The sequence below is a fragment of the Mesoplodon mirus genome (assembly GCF_964341445.2).
Source record: "Mesoplodon mirus genome assembly, chromosome: 17".
NCBI lineage: Eukaryota > Metazoa > Chordata > Mammalia > Artiodactyla > Ziphiidae > Mesoplodon > Mesoplodon mirus.
Genome location: NC_138993.1, coordinates 18,232,856 through 18,256,420, shown reverse-complemented (window position 1 = coordinate 18,256,420; position 23,565 = coordinate 18,232,856). Strand labels below are relative to the sequence as shown.

Here is a 23,565-nt window from a genome sequence, read left to right as displayed (position 1 = left end):
TGGAAGTTACCAGAAAGTGACAGAAGCCATGTGCTCACCTGAAGAGGATTTCAGTGTAGCCTTTGTCCTCAAGGGAATGTAAGTCCACCCGAACTGGACATCAGCTTTTTAGCAGATGTACCATGAACACTGTTTCACAGGCAAGACGGAACCTGAGTTCGCAGATGTTGATGACTGATTTGTCTGGTTTTGCCTGTTTTCCTTTGGGTGTTTTTCCATGACCATATCTGCTTCCACATCTTGATTTATATGCATAACCAGGAAAACTGGTCTTCTTGCAAAAACAGGAGTTTTGTGGTTTATCTAGGAAGAATACAGAAAATATTGCCTTCTTGTTGGTGAAGATGAACAATTTTATGGTTTATTTCAATCTAATAAAATGTGGATTTTGTTTCAAAAACAAAAAAAAAAGTAGCACTGTAGAGTAACTGTCTAGAGTTCTTAGGTGGGATGAGGTGAGATAGGTGGGATGCACATGTCAGCCAAGAACATTCACCTTTGGTCATACAAGTGACCATCTAAATGTGAGTACATTATGTTTAAGTTGGTGTGTTAAGATATCATGTGTTATTTTCTAAGTATGCAGATACCAGCTTCACTTCCCCTTCATCCTCAAGGCACATTGAACTAAAGAATCCTCAAATGTGAACATTCTCTTTTTCTTTTTTTTTTTTAGTGAATTAATTAATTAATTAATTTTTGGCTGCATTGGGTCTTCGTTGCTGCGCACGGGCTTTCTCTAGTTGCGGCAATCGGGGGCTGCTCGTCGTTGTGGTGCGCAGGCTTCTCAATGCGGTGGCTTCTCTTGTTGCGGAGCACAGGCTCTAGGTGCATGGGCTTCATTAGTTGTGGCACATGGGCTCAGTAATTGTGGCTCACGGGCTCAGTAGTTGTGGCTCACAGGGCCTAGAGCACAGGCTCAGTAGTTGTGGCAAACGGGCTTAGTTGCTCCGTGGCACGTGGGATCTTCCCAGACCAGGAATCGAACCTGTGTCCCGGCATCGGCAGGTGGATTCTTAACCACTGCGCCACCAGGGAAGTCCTGAACATTCTTTTTGATTTAAATGAATTTGTATTCCAAAAATGACAGAAGACAATTTACAAAAATGCCCCCAAATAAGACAAACATTAAGGAAATGGAGAAAGTAGAAACTAAGTAAAAACTAGTGTAGGTAACATAAGATTATAATACCAGAGAGAAAGTGAGGACACGAAACTCATGCCTTGGTGTCTGGTTAGGAAGGTCACATGATTCACAGGAGACAGGAGAGTTTATCCTGTGGGGACTCCAAGATGACATCCTATAAGCTAGAAAACCATAATAATCTTTAGAGCATAATAATAACCAACAGTAATCCTTACAGTAATCAGCACTGAGTACCATAGGGCTTTTTCTCATCAGGCCAATGAGAAAAGTTATCCCACACTTGGAAAATGATAGAAGGTGATTACTTGATTTTTTTTAATGCCTTTTCTATTATTAGAAAATAATATGGCTGCTTGAGTAAAAGTAGGACCTTGTCAAATGGAACTCTCAGTTGATATTCTCGGGGAAGGCAAATTTGTTGGCACACCTTTTTTTTTTTAATTAATAACACAAATGATAAAAAACAGTGACAATTTATAGCCTGTGAGATGAGAGGTTTGCAGAAACTGATAAAGTATTAGGATTTAAAAGTTACCCCAAAGGGTTATGGTTCAATCAGCCTGAAGAAAGTTAACTAGGCATATGGTATGGAGGGGGTTCAGAACAGGCTGCCCCAGAAAGTACCACTTTCACATGTGGATTATTTTGAACTGAAAGCAGTCAAGACCCAGCAGACTCAGGAGAAGCTTTTTACCTCCCTATTAACTGCCTAAAAGAAATTAGAAAGCGGCCCTGTACCAGGAAGAGGGCTACTACCCAGTATCACTTGTTCTTCTGAGAGACTTATCTGCACCTCCGGCAAACATCTGTTTCCCAAACATCTGCTCTTCTCCTCTTCCCATGAATGGCCCTCCTCCATTTGAAGGCCCAGACCCTCGTCCCTTTTCTCAGCTTGGGGTGGTATATAAGCCTCAGTTGCCTGGTTGCCTTTTGAGTCTCCTATCTTTGTGGCTCTCCCTTACATAGTAATTAAAATGGTTTTTCTTCTGTTAATCTGTATTTTGCTACAAGGGCGTCTCAGCCAAGAACCTAGAAGAGTAGAAGGGAAACTGTTTTTCCTCCCCTACAGTATGAGCTATTTTACTTAGTCCTCTCCTTTGCAAATGTTAAGATCCTCATTCTTCAAATCCGCTCTGCACTAGGGCATGCTGCCATCACCAGAGGTTCCCTCGGTTCTGAGTTAAAGGAGGGGGAGTTGATTGAGTTGTACTGGAAAACAAACACACTGATTTGTTTACATACTGACCATGGCTGCTTTTGTGACATGACAGAGACCCAGTGGCCCACACAGAGTAAAATATCTACAATTTGGGCCTTTACAGAAAAAGTTTGTCAACCCCTGAATTAAAATGAAACTTTGACTCCTGTTCCTAAACTGGTATGAAAATTTTCCTTTTCAATATCAGCTAATGTTGGTAGATGATGTGATGCCAAAAACAACTTATGGAAGCAACTCTACAGAGGGCCAAACTACTGCTGCTAAATACCAGGGACTCAGCATCTCCAAGGGTGGGTGGGGTCCAGGAATCCAGGTTTTAACACGGTCTCTGGGCGACTCACATGCACGTGCAAGTTTGAGACTCGCTGGGCCCTCTGGTCTAGACTGGTGGTTCTGTCCAGATTCTGCCTCAGTAGGTTTAAAGTGGGGCCAAAGATTCTGCATTTCTAATAAGCTCCTGAGTGATGCTGATGTTGCTGGTCCAAGGGCCTTAGTTTCCTTGCCTGTAAATTGGAGATGATGAAAATCTATATCATTGGGTTGTTGTGAGTACTAAATGAAGTGGTGAACATATATATCCTCCTCCCACCCCTCTCAAGCTGTGTCTGCTTGGTCAAGGTACGCAATGTCTTGGTTCTTATAAGCAGGGATAACAATAAAAATACCCACTTCATAATAAGGTTGCGGAAAGAAGTAAATGAGATAATATATGTAAAGTAGCTAGAACGGAGCCTGGAACATAGTAAATGCTGAGTAATGTAAGATACCATTACTGTTACTATCATCATTGTTACATAAGCTGACTGATGCAGCTATTCCATCAGCATTAGTTTCCTCTCTATTGCCTCTTACCTGTCCTCTCATCCCTACCCCTCCCTCCAAGTTCTGTTGATTTCTAACATGTCTAATCAGAGAACCTCTTCAGGCTGCTGATTCAGAAATGCCTAAACCCAGTCCAGAGGATGCCACACTAATGGGAACCCTGACCCCATTTGGACCGTGGTATCAGGCCCACTGCCTGCCCACTCCCAGGCTGCCTATGCCAGAGTGACCCAGGGTAACACAGGAAGCGGGCTTGTCCGTCCTTCCCATCTCGTGGGGCACAGACGTTCTCAGGGTTCCTGGACAGTCTTACTTTGTAGCACATTAACCTATGTGGCACCAAGTTTACTTTTCTGATGACACCATTAGGGACAATATATGGAAAACCTAAGAAGTCATTTCTCTTTGGCAGCACTGCCCTCCATAACAAAGCAAATGTTCCATGAAGAGCATCTGGATTTTGTTTTGGCTTCTCTTTGCTTCTTTGGGGTTTTAGTGCTGCCAGGAACTGCCTTCCAAGAACTGCTTAGGAAACCTTAATTTCTGGATTCAGGGTGGTGTTTATGGTTACATCTTTGCCTGAAATGACCAAATTAGAGCCAATCCTTTGTACAAGGGTGCACTGGCCACCAGGAGTCCCTATTGGTCCTGTGGCCGCCTTATCTCCGGGCATGCAAAAGACATGGTCACCGGTCATGTGTGCCTTCCACATACGAGAGCAAGACCGAGTGTGAGGTACATTTTCTTCTACAGGCCAGGTATTCAGTCTCTGCCAAACATCACCAGTATCAACAAATCCAGTATAGATTGTCTGTATGGATGATGAGCTCCATGGGACCTCAGCTTGTTTTGTTGTGAGAGGATTTGTCCAAATAAACACACTGCTAGGACCAAGATTCCCAACCAACAGGACCTAGAATAAAAGGAAAAGATCTGGGTTATCTATAGAGAATAAGCAAACGAAACACAAAGTGGGGAGGGATACTAATTAATGATGCTGAGCACCTATTCTTTGCAGGAGCTGTGCTACTTGGAATCATTTAGTTTTCAAGAAAATTTGTGATAAACATATATCCCTCCCTCCCTTCCTCCATCACCTCTATCCGTCCCTCCTTCCTTCCTTCCTCCCTCTCTGAATAATTCAGTCAAAGAAACCATTTGGGGGCTTCCCCAGTGGCGCAGTGGTTGAGAGTCCGCCTGCCGATGTAGGGGACACGGGTTCGTGCCCCGGTCCGGGAAGATCCCACATGCCGCGGAGCGGCTGGGCCCGTGAGCCATGGCCGCTGAGCCTGCGCGTCCGGAGCCTGTGCTCCGCAACGGGAGAGGCCACAGCAGTGAGAGGCCGCGTACCGCAAAAAAAAAAAAAAAAAACATTTGACAGGACGTCCCTGGTGGTCCAGTGGTTAAGACTCTGCACTTCCACTGCAGGGGGTGTGGGTTCAATCCTTGTTAGGGAAGTTCCACATGCTGCACAGTGCGGCCAAAAAAAAAAACAAAGCCATGTGACAACCTCCCCTCCCCTCCTTTCCCCTCCTTTCCCTTCCCTTGAAGGCAGGAGGGGCTCTAGAGGCAACAGCACAGGGGCTGGAAAGCCCAGGAGGTAGCCACTGTGCCAGGGAGATTGGTCCCCTACAGGGAATCGAGTGGGGAAAAAAGAATAGAACTATATTGAGAGTAACGGGAGCCAGGTTTCCTGCTGTTTGGAGAAGAGATTTGCAAGTAGGGCAAGGGGGAAGGCTAGAAAAAGCCCTGGTGTGCTAGACTGGAATTGAAGGTATTGGTGTGAACTCTTTTAGGTAGTTAGCTGGCTAGCTATTGAGAGACATACCGTTCGTTATATGAGTGTGTGTACATGTATGTAGACACACATATACAGATATGAATGTTTTGTAGATCTGGCCTCTCAGAGGGTCTAGTGGTAATGACATACCAGTAGCAGTGAGCACACTTACTGCCTAGATCTTAAGTTTTTAAACACTAAGGAGCGGGGGATTAGAAACAAGACGGTGGAGTAGAAGGCCCTTGAGCTCACCTCAAGGTCTCGTGACAACATCAAGAACACAACTCACTGCTGAACAGCCATCAGTAAAAGAGACTGGAACCTACTAAAAAATATATTCTACATCCAAAGACATAAAAAAGAAACCAAATGAGACAGTACGAGGGGCGCACGTGTGATCTAATCAAATGCTATACCTCCCGGATGAGCAACCTACAAGCTGAAGAATAATTATATCACAGAGGTCTTCCCACAGGAGGAAGAGTTCTGAGCCCCATGTCAGGCTCCCCAGCCTGAGGGCCTGGCATGGGGAGGATGAGCCCCCAGAGCATTTGGCTTTGAAGGTCAGTGGGGCTTGATCACAGGAGCTCCACAGGACTGGGGGAAACAGAGACTCTACTCTTGGAGGGTGCACACAAGGTGTCATATACACTGGGACCCAGGGCAAAAGCAGTGACTTCATAGGAGTCTGGGCCAGACCTACATGCTGGTCTCAGAGGCGGTTGGGGAGAGGGTGGCCATGGCTCTCTTTGGAGTCATAAAAGCCGGTGGCAGAAATATCGGTGAGTGTTCATCTACTTGAACTCTTGTTGGAGGCAAACATCTTGCTAGGGTAATTAGCACCAAGATCTGGCTCCATCCAGAGCCTGTAGGCTCCATCGCCTCAGGCCAAACAACCAACAGGGCAGGAACACAACCTATCCATCAGCAGACAGGCTCCCTAAAGACTTCCGGAGCCCACAGCGACATTTAGACATGCCCCGAGACATGGTCATGCCCATCAGAGAGCCAAGAACCAGCTCCATCCACCAGTGGGCAGGCACTGACCCCTCCCACCAGGAAGCCTGCACAAGTCTCTAGACCAGCCTCATCCACCAGAGGGCAGACACCAGAAGCAAGAAAACTACAATCCAGCAGCCTGTGGAACTGAGTCTGCAAAGGCAAGTCAGAACCTACCCTGGGACCAGCTAGTCATTGGCCCTTAGATGACAAGAGGGGAGTGCACTGCTGGGACATACAGGACATCCCCTACAGATGGCCACTTTTCCAAGGTCGAGAAACATAACATTCCACATACATAAAAATACAAATAGAAATTGAGACAAAATGAGATGGCAGAGGAATGTTTCAGATGAAGGAACAAGATAAAACCCCAGAAGAACAACTAAGTGACATGGAGCTAGACAATCTACCCAAGAAAGAGTTCAGAGTAATGACTGTGAAGATGATCCAAGAACTTGGGAAAAGAATGGATGCACAGAGGGAGAAGTTACAAGAAGTTTTGAACAAAGAGTTAGAAAATATAGAGAGCAACCAAACCGAGTTGAAGAATACAATAACTGAAATGAAAAATACACTAGAAGGAATCAATAGCAGAATAAATGAGGCAGAAGAATGGGTAAGTCAGCTGGAAGACAGAGTGGTGGAAATCATAGCCATGGAACAGAATAAAGAAAAAAGAATGAAAAGAAATGAGGACAATCTAAGAGACCTCTGGGACAATGACAAACACACCAACATTCACATTATAGGGGTCTCAGAAGCAGAAGAGAGAAAGAAAGAGCCTGAGAAAATGTTGGAAGAGATAATAGCTGGAAACTTCCCTAACATAAGAAAGGAAACAGTCACCCAAGTCCAGGAAGCACAGAGAGTCCCAGGCAGGATAAACTCAAGGAGCAATACGCTGAGACACAGTAATCAAATTGACAAAAAGATAAAGAGAAAACATTAAAGGCAACAAGGGAAAAGCAACAAATAACATACAAGGGAAACCCATAAGGTTACCAGCTGATTTTTCAGCAGAAAGTCTGCAGGCCAGAAGGGAGTGGCATCATATATTTAAAGTGATGAAAGGGGAAAAACCTACAATTAAGAATACTCTACCCAGGCTTCCCTGGTGGCGCAGTGGTTGAGAGTCCGCCTGCCGATGCAGGGGACACGGGTTCGTGCCCCGGTCTGGGGGGATCCCGCATGCCGCGGAGCAGCTGGGCCCATGAGCCATGGCCGCTGGGCCTGCATGTCCGGAGCCTGTGCTCCGCAACGGGAGAGGCCACAACAGTGAGAGGCCCACGTACCGCAAAAAAAGAAAAAAAAAAAGAATACTCTACCCAAGTAAGACTATCATTCAGATTTGATGGAGAAATCAAAAGCTTCACAGACAAGCTAAAGCTAAAAGAATTCAGCACCACCAAACCAGCTTTACAACAAATGCTAAAGGAACTTCTCTAGGTGGAAAAGGCTGCAACTAGAAACAAGAAAACTAGGAGAAGATCTAAATAGACACTTCTCCAAAGTAGACATACAGATTGCCAACAAACACATGAAAAGATGCTCAACATCACTAATTATTAGAGAAATGAAAATCAAAACCATAATGAGGTATCACCTCACACCTGTCAGAATGGCCATCATCAAAAAATCTAGAAACAATAAATGCTGGAGAGGGAGTGGAGAAAAGGGAACCCTCTTGCACTGTTGATGGGAATGCAAATTGATACAGCCACTATGGAGAACAGTATGGAGGTTCCTTAAAAAACTAAAAATAGAACTACCATATGACCAAGCAATCCCACTACTGGGCATATACCCTGAGAAAACCATAATTCAAAAAGAGTCATGTACCACAATGTTCATTGCAGCACTATTTACAATAGCCAAGACACGGAATCAACCTAAGTGTCCATCGACAGATGAATGGCTAAAGAAGATGTGGCACATATATACAATGGAATATTACTCAGCCATAAAAAGGAACGAAATTGAGTTATTTGTAATGAGGTGGATGGACCTAGAGTCTGTGATACAGAGTGAAGTAAGTCAGAAGAGAAAAACAAATATTGTATGCTAACGCACATATATGGAAACTAAAAAAACCGGTACTGATGAACCTAGTGGCAGGGCAGAATAAAGATGCAGATGTAGAGAACAGACTTGAGGACACAGCGGGGGAAGGAGAAACTGGGACCAAGTGAGAAAGTAGCATTGACATACATACACTGCCAAATGGATGGCTAGTAGGAAGCTGCTGCATAGCACAGGGAGATCAGCTCAGTGCTTTCTGACGACCTAGAGAGGTGGGAGGGAGGCTCAAGACAGAGGGGATATGGGGATATATGTATACATATAGCTGATTCACTTTGCTGCACAGCAGAAACTAACACAACATTGTAAAGCAATTATACTCCAATAAAGATATAATAAAATTAAAAAAAAGAAAACTATTAAATGGGAAAGCTACCAGTAAAGGCAAACATACAGTAAAGGTAGGAAATCATCCACACACAAATGTGATATATAAACCAGTAATCCTGAGAGAAGAGTATAAATGCAGGATATCTGAAATGCATTTGAAATTGAGAGATCTGCAACTTAAAACAATCATGTATATATAGACTGCTATATCAAAACCTCATGGTAGCGACAAACTAAAAGGCTATAATAGATATACATACAAAAAAGAAAAAGGAACCTAAACACAACACTAAAGATAGACATCAAATCACAAGAGAACAAAATAGGAAAGGAAGAAAAAAGACTTACAAAACCAAATCCAAAACAATTAACAAAATGGCAATAAGAACATACATATTGATAATTACCTTAAATGTACACAGATTAAATGCTCTATTTCCAAAAGACATAGACTGGGTGAATGGATACAAGAACAAGACCTGTATATATGCTCTCTACAAGAGACCGGCTTCAGGGCTTCCCTGGTGGCGCAGTGGTTGGGAGTCCGCCTGCTGATGCAGGGGACACGGGTTCGTGCCCCGGTCCGGGAAGATCCCACATGCCGCGGAGTGGCTGGGCCCATGAGCCATGGCCGCTGAGCCTGCGCGTCCGGAGCCTGTGCTCCGCAATGGGAGAGGCCGCAGCAGTGAGAGGCCCACGTACCGCAAAAAAAAAAAAAAAAAAAGAGAGACCGGCTTCAGATCTAGAGATCCATAGAAACTGAAAGTGAGGGTATGGGAAAAGGTATTCCATGCAAATGGAAATCAAAAGAAAGCTGGAGTAGCAATACTCATATCAGACAAAATAGACTTTAAAATAAAAACTCTTACAAGAGACAAAGAAGGACACTGCATAATGATAAAGGGATCAAATTAAGAAGAAGATAACAACAATTGTAAATCTATGTACCCAACGTAGGAGCACCTCAATATATAAGGCAAATGTTAACAGACATAAAAGGAGAAATTGACAGTAACACAAAAACAGTGGGGGACTTTAACACCCCACTTACATCAGTGGACATATTATCCAGACAGAAAATCAATAAGGAAACACAGGTCTCAAATGACACATTAGACCAGATGGACTTAATTGATATTTATAGAGCACTCCGTCCAACAGCAGCAGAATACACTTTCTTCTCAGGTGCACATGGAACATTCTCCAGGATAGATCACATGCTGCGCCACAAAGCAAGCCTTGGTCAATTTAAGAAAACTGAAATCAAGCATCTCTTCCAAATACAACACTATGAGATTAGAAATCAACTACAAGGGACTTCCCTGGTGGCGCAGTGGATAGAACTCCACACTCCAGGGGGAGCCTGGGTTTGATCCCTGGTCAGGGAACTAGATCCCACATGCATGCCGCAACTCAGAATTCACATGCCGCAACTAAGGAGCCCGCAAGCTGCAACTAAGAATCCCGTGAGCTGCAACTAAGACCTAGTGCAACCAAATAAATAAATAAATATTTTAAAGAAATCAACTACAGAGGGGCTTCGCTGGTGGTGCAGTGGTTGAAAGTCCACCTGCCAATGCAGGGGACACGGGTTCGTGCCCCGGTCCGGGAAGATCCCACATGCCGCGGAGCGGCTAGGCCCATGAGCCATGGCCACTGAGGCTGGGCGTCTGGAGCCTGTGCTCCGCAATGGAGAGGCCACAGCAGTGAGAGGCCCGCGTACCGCAAAAAAAAAAAAAAAAAGAATTAAAAAAAATCAACTACAGAAAAAAACTGCAAAAAACACCAACACGTGGAGGCTAAACAATATGCTACTAAACAACCAATGGATCGCTAAAGAAGTCAAAGAAGAAACAGAAAAATATCTAGAGACAAATAAAAATGAAAACACGACAATCCAAAACCTACGGGATGCAGCAAAAGCAGTTCCACAAGGGAAGTTTATAGCGACAAAAACTTACCTCAGGAAACAAGAAAAATCTCAAATAAACAACCTAACCTTAAACCTAAAGCAACTAGATAAAGAAGAACAAACAAAACCCAAAGTTAATAGAAGGAAGGAAATCATAAAGATCAGAGCAGAAATAAACGAAATAGAAACGAAGAAAATAATAGCAAAGATCAATGAAACTAAAAGCTGTAGTGAGGTGGATGGACCTAGAGACTGCCAAACAGAGTGATGTAAGTCAGAAAGAGAAGAATATATACTGTATGCTAACATATATATATGGAATCTAAAAAAAATGGTCATGAAGAACCTAGGGGCAAGACAGGAATAAAGATACAGACCTACTAGAGAATGGACTTGAGGATATGCGGAGGGGGAAGGGTAAGCTGGGACAAAGTGAGAGAGTGGCATGGACATATATACACTACCAAATGTAAAATAGATAGCTAGTGGGAAGCAGCCGCATAGCACAGGGAGATCAGCTCGGTGCTCTGTGACCACCTAGAGGGGTGGGATAGGGAGGATGGGAGGGAGGGAGACGCAAGAGGGAAGAGATATGGGGACATATGTATATGTATAACTGATTCACTTTGTTATAAAGCAGAAACTAACACACCATTGTAAAGCAACTATACTCCAATAAAGATGTTAAAGAAAAGAAACTAAAAGCTGATTCTTCGATAAGATAAACAAAATTCATAAACTTTTAGCCAGACTAATCAAGAAAAGAAAGGAAGGGGGGGCCCAAATCAATAAAACTAGAAATGAAAAAGGAGAAGTTACAACCAACACTACAGAAATAAAAAGGACCATAAGAGATTACTACAGGCAACTATATGCCAAGAAAATGGATAACCTGGAGAAATGGACAAATTCTTAGAAAGGTACAATCTCCCAAGACTGAACCAGGAAGAAAGAGAAAATATGAACAGACCAATTACAAGTACTAAAATTGAATCTGTGATTGAAAAACTCTCAACAAACAAAAGTCCAGGGCCAGATGGCTTCACAGGCGAATTCTATCAAACATTTAGAGAAGAGTTAACACCCATCCTTCTGAAAGTATTTCAAAAACTTGCAGAGGAAGGAACACTTCTAAACTCACTCTATGAGGCCACGATCACCCTTATACCAACACCAGACAAAGATACCACAAAAAAAGAAAATTACAGGCCAATATCACTGATGAACATAGACACAAAAAACCTCAATAAAATACTACTGAACCAAATCCAATGATACATTGAAAGGATCGTATACCATGATCAAGTGGCATTTATCCCAGAGATGCAAAGATTTTTCAATATCTGCAAATCAATCAGTGTGATATATCACATTAACAAATTGAAGAATAAAAATCATATGATCATCTTAATAGATGCAGAAAAAGCTTCTTATAAAGTTCAATATCCATTTATGATAAAAAAACTCTCCAGAAAGTGGGCATAGATGGAATCTACCTCAACACAATAAAGGCCATATATGACAAACCCACAGCTAACATCATACTCAATGGTGAAAAGCTGAAAGCATTCTCTCAAAAATCAGAAACAAGACAAGGATGTCCACTCTTGCCACTTTTATTTAACATAGTTTTGGAAGTCCTAGCCACAGCAATCAGAGAAGAAAGAGAAATAAGAGGAATCCAGATTGGAAAAGAAGAAGTAAAACTGTCACAGTTTGCAGTTGACATGATACGACACATGGAAAACCTAAACACATTACCAGAAAACTACTAGAGCTCAACAATGAATTCGATAAAGTTGCATGATACAAGATTAATACACAAATCTGTTGCATTTCAATACATTAGCAACAAAAGATTAGAAAGAGAAATTAACAAAACAATCCCATGTACCACTGCATCAAAAAGAACAAAATACCTAGGAATAAACCTATTTAAGGAGGCAAAAGACCTGTACCCCAAAAGCTGTAAGATACTGATGAAAGAAATTGAAGATGACACAAATGGAAAGATATACAATGTTCTTGGATTGGAAGAATCAATATTGTCAAAATGACTATACTACCCAAGGCAATCTGCAGATTCAATGCAATCCTTATCAAATTACCAATGGCACTTTTCATAGAACTAGAACAAAAATTTTTTTTAATTTGTATGGAGACACAAAAGACCCTGAATAGCCACAGCAATCTTTTTTTTTTATTTATTTTTTTAAATTTTTTGCCTTATAACAAATTTAATCAGTTATACATATACATATGTTTCCATATCCTCTCCCTTTTGCGTCTCCCTCCCACCCTCCCTATCCCACCCCTCCAGGCGGTCACAAAGCACCGAGCTGATCTCCCTGTGCTATGCGGCTGCTTCCCACTACCTATCTACCTTACGTTTGGTAGTGTATATATGTCCATGCCGCTCTTTCACTTTGTCACAGCTTACCCTTCCCCCTCCCCATATCCTCAAGTCCATTTTCTAGTAGGTCTGTGTCTTTATTCCTGTCTTACCCCTATGTTCTTCATGACATTTTTTTTCTTAAATTCCATATATATGTGTTAGCATACAGTATTTGTCTTTCTCTTTCTGACTTACTTCACTCTGTATGACAGACTCTAGGTCTATCCACCTCATTACAAATAGCTCAATTTCATTTCTTTTTATGGCTGAGTAATATTCCATTGTATATATGTGCCACATCTTCTTTATCCATTCATCCGATGATGGACACTTAGGTTGTTTCCATCTCCGGGCTATTGTAAATAGGGCTGCTATGAACATTTTGGTACATGTCTCTTTTTGAATTATGGTTTTCTCAGGGTATATGCCCAGTAGTGGGATTGCAGCCACAGCAATCTTGAGAGAGAAAAATGGAGCTGGAGGAATCAGGCTCCCTGACTTCACACTATATTACAAAGCTATGGTAATCAAAACAGTATGGTACTGGCACAAAAACAGGAATATAGATCAATGGTACAGGATAGAAAGCCCAGAAATAAACCCACACACCTGTGGTCAATGAATCTACGACAAACGGGACAAGAATATACAATGGAGAAAAGACAGTCTCTTCAGTAAGTGGTAATGGGAAAACTGGACAGCTACATGTAAAAGAATGAAATTAGAACATTCTCTAATACCATACCATACCACAAAAACAAACTCAAAATGGATTAAAGACCTGACTGTAAAACTAGATACTATAAAACTCCTAGAAGAGGGGCTTCCCTGGTGGTGCAGTGGTTAAGAATCCACCTGCCAATGCAGGGAACATGGGTTCGAGCCCTGGCCCGGGAGGATCCCACATGCCACGGAGCAACTAAGCCCGTGTGCCACAACTACTGAGCCTGCACTCTAGAGCCCATGAGCCACAACTACTGAGTCCGCATGTCACAACTACTGAAGCCCACACACCTACAGCCTATGCTCTGCAACAAGAGAAGCCATGACAATGAGAAGCCTGCACACTGCAATGAAGAGTAGCCCCTGCTTGCCACAAATAGAGAAAGCCTGTACACAGCAATGAAGACCCAACACAGCCAAAAATAAAAACAAATAAAGTAATTAATAAAAAAAAAAACTCCTAGAAGAAAACATAGGCAGAACACTCTTTGACATAAATCACAGCAATATCTTTTTGGATCTATCTCCTAGAGTAATGGAAATAAAAACAAAAATAAACCAATAGGACCTAATTAAACTTAAAAGCTTTTGCATAGCAAAGGAAACCATAAACAAAACAAAAAGACAACCTACAGAATGGGAGAAAATATTTGGAAACGATGCAACCAACAATGGATTAATCTCCAAAATATACAAACAGCTCATACAGATCAATATCAAAAAACAAACAAACAACCCAATCAAAAAATGGGCAGAAGATCTAAATAGACATCTCCAAAAAAGACATACAGATGGCCAAAAGGCACATGAAAAGATGTTCAACATCACTAACTATTAGAGAAATGCAAATCAAAACTACAATTAGGTATCACCGGGCAGAATGGCCATCATCAAAAAGTCTACAAATAATAAATGCTGGAGAGGGTGTGGAGAAAAAGGAACTCTCTTACAGTGTTGGTGGGAATGTAAATTGATACAGCCACTATGGAGAACAGTATGGATGTTCCTTAAAAAACTAAAAATAGAGCTACCACATGATCCTGCAATCCCACTCCTGGGCATATACTCAGAGAAAACCATAATTTGAAAAGATATTTGCACTCCAGTGATCACAGCAGCACTGTTTACAAGACATGGAAGCAACCTAAATGTCCATCGACAGATGAATGAATAAAGAAGGTGTGGTGTGTGTGTGTGTATATATATATATATATATATATATATATATATATATATATAAAATGGAATATTACTCAGCCATAAAAAAGAATGAAATAATGTCATTTGCTGCAACATGTATGAACCTAGAGATTCACTTCATACTAAGTGAAGTAAGCCAGACAGAGAAAAACAAATATCATATGATACGGCTTATATGTGGAACCTAAAAAAAAATGATACAAATGAATTTATATACAAAACAGAAACAGACCCACAGACATAGAAAACAAACTTTTGGTTACCAAAGGGGAAAGAGGAGGGGGAGGGATAAACTGGGAGATTGGGATTGACATACCCACACTACTATATATGAAACAGATAACCAACAAGGACCTACTGTTTAGCACAGGGAACTATACTTGATATCTTGTAAAAACCTATAATGGAAGAGAATGTTAAAAAAAAAACCCAGAAGAATATATAACTGAATCACTTTACTGTACACCTGAAACTAACACAACATTGTAAATCAACTATATTTCAATAAAAAATTTAAAAAAAACAACAACACTAAGAGGAACCAGGGCTACTTGGGGGAATGGTTGATTCCAGGTCTGGGGCAGGGAAGGAACATGATGAGCCTGGAGCATCTTGTTGCACCAGAATGTAAGAAAATGCTCAAAGAATGATAGGGTCACATCAAAAGAACAAAGGAGTCAACTTGTAGGGGATTTTATCAGCCAAATGTGGGACAATTTGAGGATTAAAATAAATAACAGATTACAAGCCACTGAATGAAATAGGAATTCACAAATCCATACTGATATACATGAATAAATGAATGAATGAGGAAGAGGGAAAAGCTCTTCCTTATAGTAGAATGACAACTACTACATGTAGAAGAAATGATGGAAACAGAAAATCACAATCGGACAACCATCACGATGGTAGTTAATTCATGTGGGAATCACCAGTAGATGTCAAAGTTGGTGCATGCGGGTTTAACATATATAGGGTATTGGCATAGTTTTGGGAGTATCTCCCCACAAAATACTTATAAATTACAAAGGGAAAAATAATGACTTTATGGTGTAGAAAACTGACAGGCACTAACTTGCCAGATGATTAAGGCTGGCATCACCAGGGGTGGGATGAGTTAACACAGAGTTGCTTCCTGAGGTCATCCATGGAAAACAGCACAGCATCTTCTGCAGCATTCCCACCTGCGTCTGGCTGTGAGGAAACCTCAGAATGACTCTCATTGACAGAAATCTTACAGAATGAAAAGCTTGTACCCTTTAAAACTGTTAATGTTGTGAAACAGAGGGAAAGACTGAGGAAAATGTTCCAGGTTGAAGGAAACTAACAAGATGCAAAACTCAGTGATTCTGGATGGGATGCTGAACCAGAAAGGAAAATGACACGTTGAAACATTTTTTGAAATTTGAAAGGGCCTGTGGGTTGAACAGTAGTGTCCAATCGATGGTGATTTCTTGTTTTGGATGGATGAATTAGCATGAGTTAGAGTCCATATTTGGGGGCAGGGTGGAATTGAGTATACTGTCTTTAACCTGCTCTCAAATGATTCATAAAAAAGAATGAGGGAGAGTGGCGTGCAAAGGTAAGAGAGAGAGAAAGAATTATAAAATATAGTGTAAATGTGGTAAAATGTTGAAAACTGAAAATTTGGGGTGAAGATATGGGAGCTCTTTGTACTGACAAGAGGTGAAGTAACAGGCAAAGGATCCATGATTGGTGGGTAATTTAGTAATATGTACAAATTTTGAGAAAAATATAACTTACCAAAAACTGGCCAAGAAGAAATAGACAGTTTGAGTAGTCCTTTAACCAATGAAGAAATTGAATTAGTAGTGAAATATTTTTCCATTTAGAAGACACTAGGTTCAAATGGCTTTTCCAAGAGAATTTTAATAAACGTTCAAGGAACAAATGATTCCAATCTTAAACAACTTCTTCCTGAGGAAAGAAAAATAGGAAACACTACCCAACTCATTTAAGAGGTTGCCCTAATCAAGACATCAAAACCAAAGAGACCATGGTAAATTACACACTAAGCTCACTCATGAACACAGATTCAAAAATCTTAATAGGATATTAGCAAATTTAATCCAGCAATGAATAAAAAAATAACCCATAATGACCAAGGTGGGTCTACCAAAGGAACACAAGGCTGGTTTAACATTAAGCAATCTTTTAGTATAATTCACCACATTAATTGATTAAGGGAGAAAAAGTATAGGATCATATTATTAGATGCAGAGAATGCATTTGATAAAACTCAACATCCATTCATGATAATAATTCTCAGCAAGACAGTAGAGAAAGGACCTTTCTTAAGCTGATTAGAGGCATCTACCATGAGCATTTAATAAAGTTCAATATCTGATTAAAAAAAAGAAATAGAAGTGAATTTGCATAATATGATAAAGGACAGCTAACAAAAGCCTACAGCAAAAACCATAGTTTAAAGTTTAACATTAAAATAGTTTCCTCTAAAATCAGGAACAAGAAAAGATGCCTATGCCTTTATCTCTACTCAACATTTCCCTAGCGATTCTAAAGTGCAGTAAGACAAGAAAATGATATAAAAGGTTTGAAAATTAGAAAGATACAAATAAAATTTTCATTATTTATAGATAATATAGGTTTAGTCTAGAAAACAAAAGAAACTAAAAATAAATATTAGAATTAATAAAATTTAGCAAGATTGCTTAATATAAGATTAATATATAAAAATCACTTGCATTTCTATATATTAGGCACAAATACATACAAATACAATTTTTAAAAAGATGTTATTTATAATAGCAACAAAACATAAGATTAAATCATAAAATATATGCAGAATCTTTGTGGAGAAAAATTTTAAAACCTTTTGAAAAACCCAATATACAAAGTTAGCACAGATACACCATGTTCAGGGATGGGAAGCCTCTATATCTCAGACTGATCTATAAATACAACGCACTTCCAATCAACATGTCAGAGGAACTTTTTGAGGAATGTGACACTATGATTCTAAAACTTACATGGAAGATTAAAGGGTCAAGAATAACCAAGAGGTACTTCCCTGGTGGTCCAGTGGTTAAGACTCCACACTCCCAATGCAGGGGGCCTGGGTTTAATCCCTGGTTGGGGAACTAGATCCTGCATGCATGCTGCAACTAATAAGAGTCCACACACCACAGCTAAGAAGTCCGCATGCCGCAACTAAGAAGCCTGCATGCCACAACTAAAGATCTCACATGCTGTAACGAAGATCCTGCATGCCGCAACTAAGACCCGGCACAACCTAAATAAATATTTTTTTAAAACATTAAAAAAGAGAGAGAGAATAGGGCTTCCCTGGTGGCGCAGTGGTTGAGAGTCCGCCTGCCGATGAAGGGGACATGGGTTCGTGCCCCGGTCCGGGAAGATCCCACATGCCGCAGAGCGGCTGGGCCCATGAGCCATGGCCGCTGAGCCTGCGCGTCCGGAGCCTGTGCTCCGCAACGGGAGAGGCCACAACAGTGAGAGGCCCGCGTACCTCAAAAAAAAAAAAAAAAAAAAGAGAGAGAGAGAGAGAGAATAACCAAGATTTTCCTGAAGAAAATAAGGTGTTTTGGGCGGGTGTTAAGGGGGCAGAGGTGTAATCAACCAGTGATATACAATATAGAACCCAGAAACAGGCTCATGTGTATATGGAAATCTGATACATGACAGACGTGACATTGTCGATCAATGAGAAAAGAGTGCTGGGATAACTGATTATCCAAGTGGGAAAAAAACTGGATCCCTACCTTACATCATACACAAAAATAAATTCTAGATGAATGAGGATACAAATATAAAAGGAAAAACTTATGGCTTTTAGAGGAAATATAAAAGTTATTTTTTTTAAATGGAGGTATAACTGACAGAAAAATTTTAAAACATTTATAACCTTGGGGAGAAAATGCTTTTTAAAAAGATACAAAACCCATTTAAGAAAATTATTTGTATATTTAGCACATTAAAATAAAGAACTATGCACTGAAAACATCATTAAGTGAAAAAGCAAGTGACAAATGGGGAGAAGATATTTACCGTACACATACCCAACTGAGAATGAATATCCAGGATGTATAAAAAATGCTTACAAATGAATAAGAAATAACTACCAAATAGAAAATGGTTAACAGGTATTTCATAGAGAGGACACATGTATAGCCAATCTATCTAAGTAGAAATCAGGGGGAATCACAACCACAAGATATCATTTTATGCCAACCAGACTGGTAAACATTAAAAGTTTGACAATACCAAGAATTAGTGGGGATATAAAGCTATGTAAATTGGCCCAATCTCTCTGGAAAACTTTTCAGCATTATCGGGGAAACTTGACAACAACAACTCAAGAATTCTACTAAGTGTAGTCCCTAAAGAAACTCTTCCATATGAACATAAGGAACGTATACAAAAATGTTTAAAGCAGCATTGCTTGTAATAGCAAAAAGCTGGAGATAGTGCAAATGTCTTTTGACTCAAATATGGATAAATAAATTGTGGCATATAGCTACAATGAAATACTATACAGCAGTGACAATTAATGAACCACAGTCATACCCATCAACACTGAAAATTCTCTCTTTAATCCTTTACAAAATAATGTACTTTCATAATATTGGCTTTTGCTTTCAGAGTCTTGGAGCAGTTTTTGTGCCTCACTATTTTTAAGTATTTCAAGTTGTGATAGCGCAAGTTGGTGATGGAAAACAGGCTCTGAGTCACTGGTGGAGGGAGGGGCTTCAGTTTGAGTCATGCCTAGGAGTCTTATAAAATAATAAATTGCACTGGGCACAAATCCACAATGTCAGGTACTTCTCAGATTTTCCAGGGGCCACTTCCTCCTATCTTCAATTTTCCCACAACTACAGTTCTACCTCTTAACGTCTTCAGGTGTTTAATAAGAAGCAGAACGTTCCTGTGGTGGTCCCTGAAACTAAGTTCCCCAGGACTGGCCAATCTTTGAGGATAACAACAATCTGGACCGCCCAGCTCTCACCCCGTTCGTCTCCCAAATTCTCCAAGACCTTGACCACGACAGATTGGGCAGGTTTCCATTTCAATTCTCCTTCGCTCTCTGACCAAAACTCTCATGTATGCGAAGCCCTCATCACCCTCTGAGAGTCTGCGCAACTTGGGACTTCGAGCCAAGACATCCTCAAGCGACCAGATTTCAGCAAAACCTACGAACACAGTCAAATACAAGTGTCAAACGATTTATTGTGTTGCTTTTCCTACCCACACGGTCGCCGCCAGAGGAGCAGCCCTGTGTCGCCTCATCCACGCCTCGCCATGACGTCACACAGGGCGCCGGGAAATGGCCGCCGGGCTCCTACGTCATTCGGTCGCGCAGAGTTGGCCGTAGCTGTACAGTGGTTGGGGGGAGGCGAGAAGTGGGGGAGCTGGGGCAAAGATCATGCAGGACAGCGAGAGGTTTCCTGGGCAGCAGAGGCCGCTGGGCTGGCGATGAAAGAAGCAGGACAGATGCAAAATCTGGAGAGCGAGGCGGCCGGACGGTCAGTCAGCACCCAGACTGGCAGCATGACCGGTGAGTGCCCCGACTCCTCCCGCCACTCGCCTTTCGCTCTCCTCTGTGCGACTCCCGCCGTTTCACTCTGGGTTCCCTGCCTGGCCGTCTTCGCCTGCGTTTCTGCTCCTGGGTGTCCCATCCCCGACCTGGGCGCGTCCCCACGTCGGTCACCGGAATCCCTTGGCCCGGCTGCGCTGGCTTTTGAAGTTTCGCTCACTACTCCCCTTTACTTTTCCTCCCAGGACCTGGAGCTGGGATCGACGAGCCTGCAAATTCCCCAAACTGTGTTTTTTATTCGATTTCAAAATTAACCGCACGCGACGCTTTCCTATATTTCAACTGCTTTTCCTTCTAAGGTCACTGTATTTTTAGGTCTGGGTTCTAACCACTGCCCTTGTTGCAACGCTTCATCACAGTCCAAAGTAAAGGTTGCTCCATGATGATCTCAGATGCAAGGACTTTTCATAACTTCTTTGGGATTGTTCCCATAGCTACGTGTATCAGCTGTACTATTTTTTTCTGCTGGGTGAAAGAGGGCCCAACTTTGGAAAGTGCTGGAAGACATTGCCGGCAAGGAGGTTGAAATCAGCCTCCTGATAAGAAAGTGCTTTGATTCTCTTACACACGAATCCTTTTTCTCTGCCTCCTGCTAAAACAGCTGAGCTAAGGCTGCAGCACCCAAGTGGCATTGAGCTTAGTTCTTATTTTCATCATTAGTAAAATGTTAAAGTGTTTGCCCTCTCTTTTGCAGGTGAAATACCAAGGCTTTCTAAAGTCAACCTTTTCACTCTGCTCAGTCTCTGGATGGAGCTCTTCCCAGCAGTCAAAAATCAAAGACAAAAGTCTCAGGTATAATTTGTTTCCTTGGACAGTTTTTCCCCTTAGACAAGCGGTGGTCTAAAATTTGATTTTATTGCTCTAGTTTCGGTCACACTTAAACTCAACAAGGCTTCAAATTTGCAAAATACCTTCATGGTTTAGTGTGATACTTGTAATTCATAGCTGTGATAGTTTCTCTTTCCAGTCTAAAAGTAGAATACGTAGTTACCCTCTCAGACTGCCATCTGTATTTTCTTTGGTCAGGTGTCTATTAAGGTCTTTGGCCCATTTTTTAATCAGGTTGTTTGTTTTCTTACTGTTGAGTTTTAAGAGTTCTTTATATATTTTGGAGAACAGTCTTTTATCAGATGTGTCTTTTATGAATATTTTCTCCTAGTCTGTGACTTGTCTTCTCATTCTCCTGACATTGTCCTTTGCAGAGAAGTTTTTAATTTTAAAGAAGTCCAGCTTATCATTGATTTCTTTCATGCATCATGCCTTTCATGTTGTAATTAAAAAGTCATCGCCATACTTAAGATCACCTAGGTTTTCTCCTATGGTTATCTTCTAGGAGTGTTATAGTTTTGTATTTTACATTTAGGTCTATGACGCATTTTGAGTTAATTTTTGTGAAGGGTGTAAGGTCTGTGTGTAGATAGGGAATTCACTTTTCAGGATACAATGATATCTCTTGGAGTAGTTTTCTCCCAATACCTATGTAAAATGTTTTATAAATAATAAAACATTATTTAAAATGTTATGCATTTTTATTCCCTATTTTTAAACCACTCCCTTAACCCCCACCCTGGCTCCACATATTATTAATGGCTTTGAGAAAGTTCTTCATTTTCTTCATGGATTTTGAAGTCCTTTATTCTTCCTAGTTATTAACAGCTTAGTATGATTTTATGAAAGTAGAAGACTTCTAAGCTGTTGGGTTTTTTTTTTTTTTTTTTGGTTTGGTTTGGTTTTTGCTGATGAAATTTCTCTTGAAGAGACAGATTAGAAGAAAATGTTTAGAGATTTAAGCCTTTTAAAAGTGCATTTAAAAAGCTGGGCTTGGGCTTCCCTGATGGCGCAGTGGTTGAGAGTCCGCCTGCCGGTGCAGGGGACGCGGGTTTGTGCCCCGGTCCGGGAGGATCCCACGTGCCGCAGAGCGGCTGGGCCCGTGAGCCATGCGGGCTAGGCCCGCAGAGCCCGCTGGGCCTGCGCGTCCGGAGCCTGTGCTCCGCAATGGGAGGGGCCACGGCAGTGAGAGGCCCGCGTACCACAAAAAAAAAAAAAAAAAAAAAAAAAAAAAAAAGCTGGGCTTTGCAGTGGAGTGTTATTCAACCACGGGCAAGAAAGACATCCTGCCATTTGCAGCACTGTAAATGGACCTTGAGCACATTATGCTAAATGAGATAAGTCAGACAGAGAAAGACAAGTACTGTATGATCTCACTTATATGTAGAATCTAGAAAAGCCAAACTCAGAGAGAGTAAAATGCTGGTTACCATGAGCTGCGGCGGGGGGGACAGGGACAGATGTTGTTTAAGGGTACAAACTTAGGAGTAGCCCTGGAGGTCTAATGCACAGTGAAGTGAATGTAGAAAACAATATTGTATTATAATCATCAAACATGCTAAGAGATAGAGGTGCTAATTATTACTATTGTTATTATTTTATTTATTTATTTTTTTGGCTGCACCGGATCTTAGTTGCGGCATGCGGACTTGCTGGTTGTGGCATGCGAACTCTTAGTTGCGGCATGTGGGATCTAGTTCCCTGACCAGGGATTGAACCTGGGTCCCCTGCATTGAGAGCGTGGAGTCTTACCCACTGGACCACCAGCGAAGTCCCTAGAGGTGCTAATTATCGCTACAATGGCAATCATATTACAAGATATAAATGTATCAAATTAATGTATTATACACCTTAATTTTGCACAATGTTATATGTCAAGTATATTTCAGTTAAAAATAAATTAATTAGGGCTTCCCTGGTGGCGCAGTGGTTGAGAGTCTGCCTGCCGATGCAGGGGACACGGGTTCGTGCCCCGGTCCGCGAAGATCCCACATGCCGCGGACCGGCTGGGCCCGTGAGCCATGGCCGCTGAGCCTGCGCATCCGGAGCCTGTGCTCCGCAACGGGAGAGGCCACAACAGTGAGAGGCCCGCGTACAGCTAAATAAATAAATAAATAAAAAGCTGGGCTTTTTACAAATTGAGTAATATTTTTTTTTTTTTTTTTTTTTTTTTTTTGCTGTACGCGGGCCTCTCACTGCCGTGGCCTCCCCCGTCGCGGAGCACTGGCTCCGGACACAAGGCTCCGCGGCCACGGCTCGCGGGCCCAGCCGCTCCGCGGCATGTGGGATCCTCCGGGATCGGGGCACGAACCCGTGTCCCCTGCATCGGCAGGCGGACTCTCAACCACTGCGCCACCAGGGAAGCCCACAAATTGAGTAATAATTTTGAAGAACCTTTTCCAGTATCAAGATTTGGTCTCATTTTAATTCATTCACACACACCACACACACCCACACACACACATATCCCAAGAATACATCCTGTTCTTTTTCAGCAGAGGCACATTAAATTAAATAAATAATTCCACTGTTAAT

General features: G+C 41.6%; 1 protein-coding gene and 1 long non-coding RNA gene across 2 annotated transcripts in view; one reads left to right on the top strand and one right to left on the bottom strand.

The window, feature by feature from the left end:
- Nucleotides 1-326: 326 nt before the first annotated feature.
- On the bottom strand, nt 327-17,242 carry LOC309792747. Its single transcript, XR_014291770.1, has 3 exons — nt 16,374-17,242; nt 15,685-15,803; nt 327-4,101 (listed from the first exon to the last, which is right to left on the bottom strand). It is a non-coding gene; the product is annotated as an uncharacterized lncRNA (long non-coding RNA).
- Nucleotides 17,243-19,218: 1,976 nt separating this feature from the next.
- CDADC1 (cytidine and dCMP deaminase domain containing 1) overlaps nt 19,219-23,565 on the top strand; it is a 42,237-nt gene continuing 37,890 nt past the window's right edge. The window contains exons 1-2 of the mRNA XM_082602529.1: nt 19,219-20,163; nt 20,897-20,994. Coding sequence (XP_082458655.1) covers nt 19,908-20,163; nt 20,897-20,994 — 354 coding nt within the window. The 5' untranslated portion in view covers nt 19,219-19,907. The remainder of the gene's footprint in view (nt 20,164-20,896; nt 20,995-23,565) is intronic.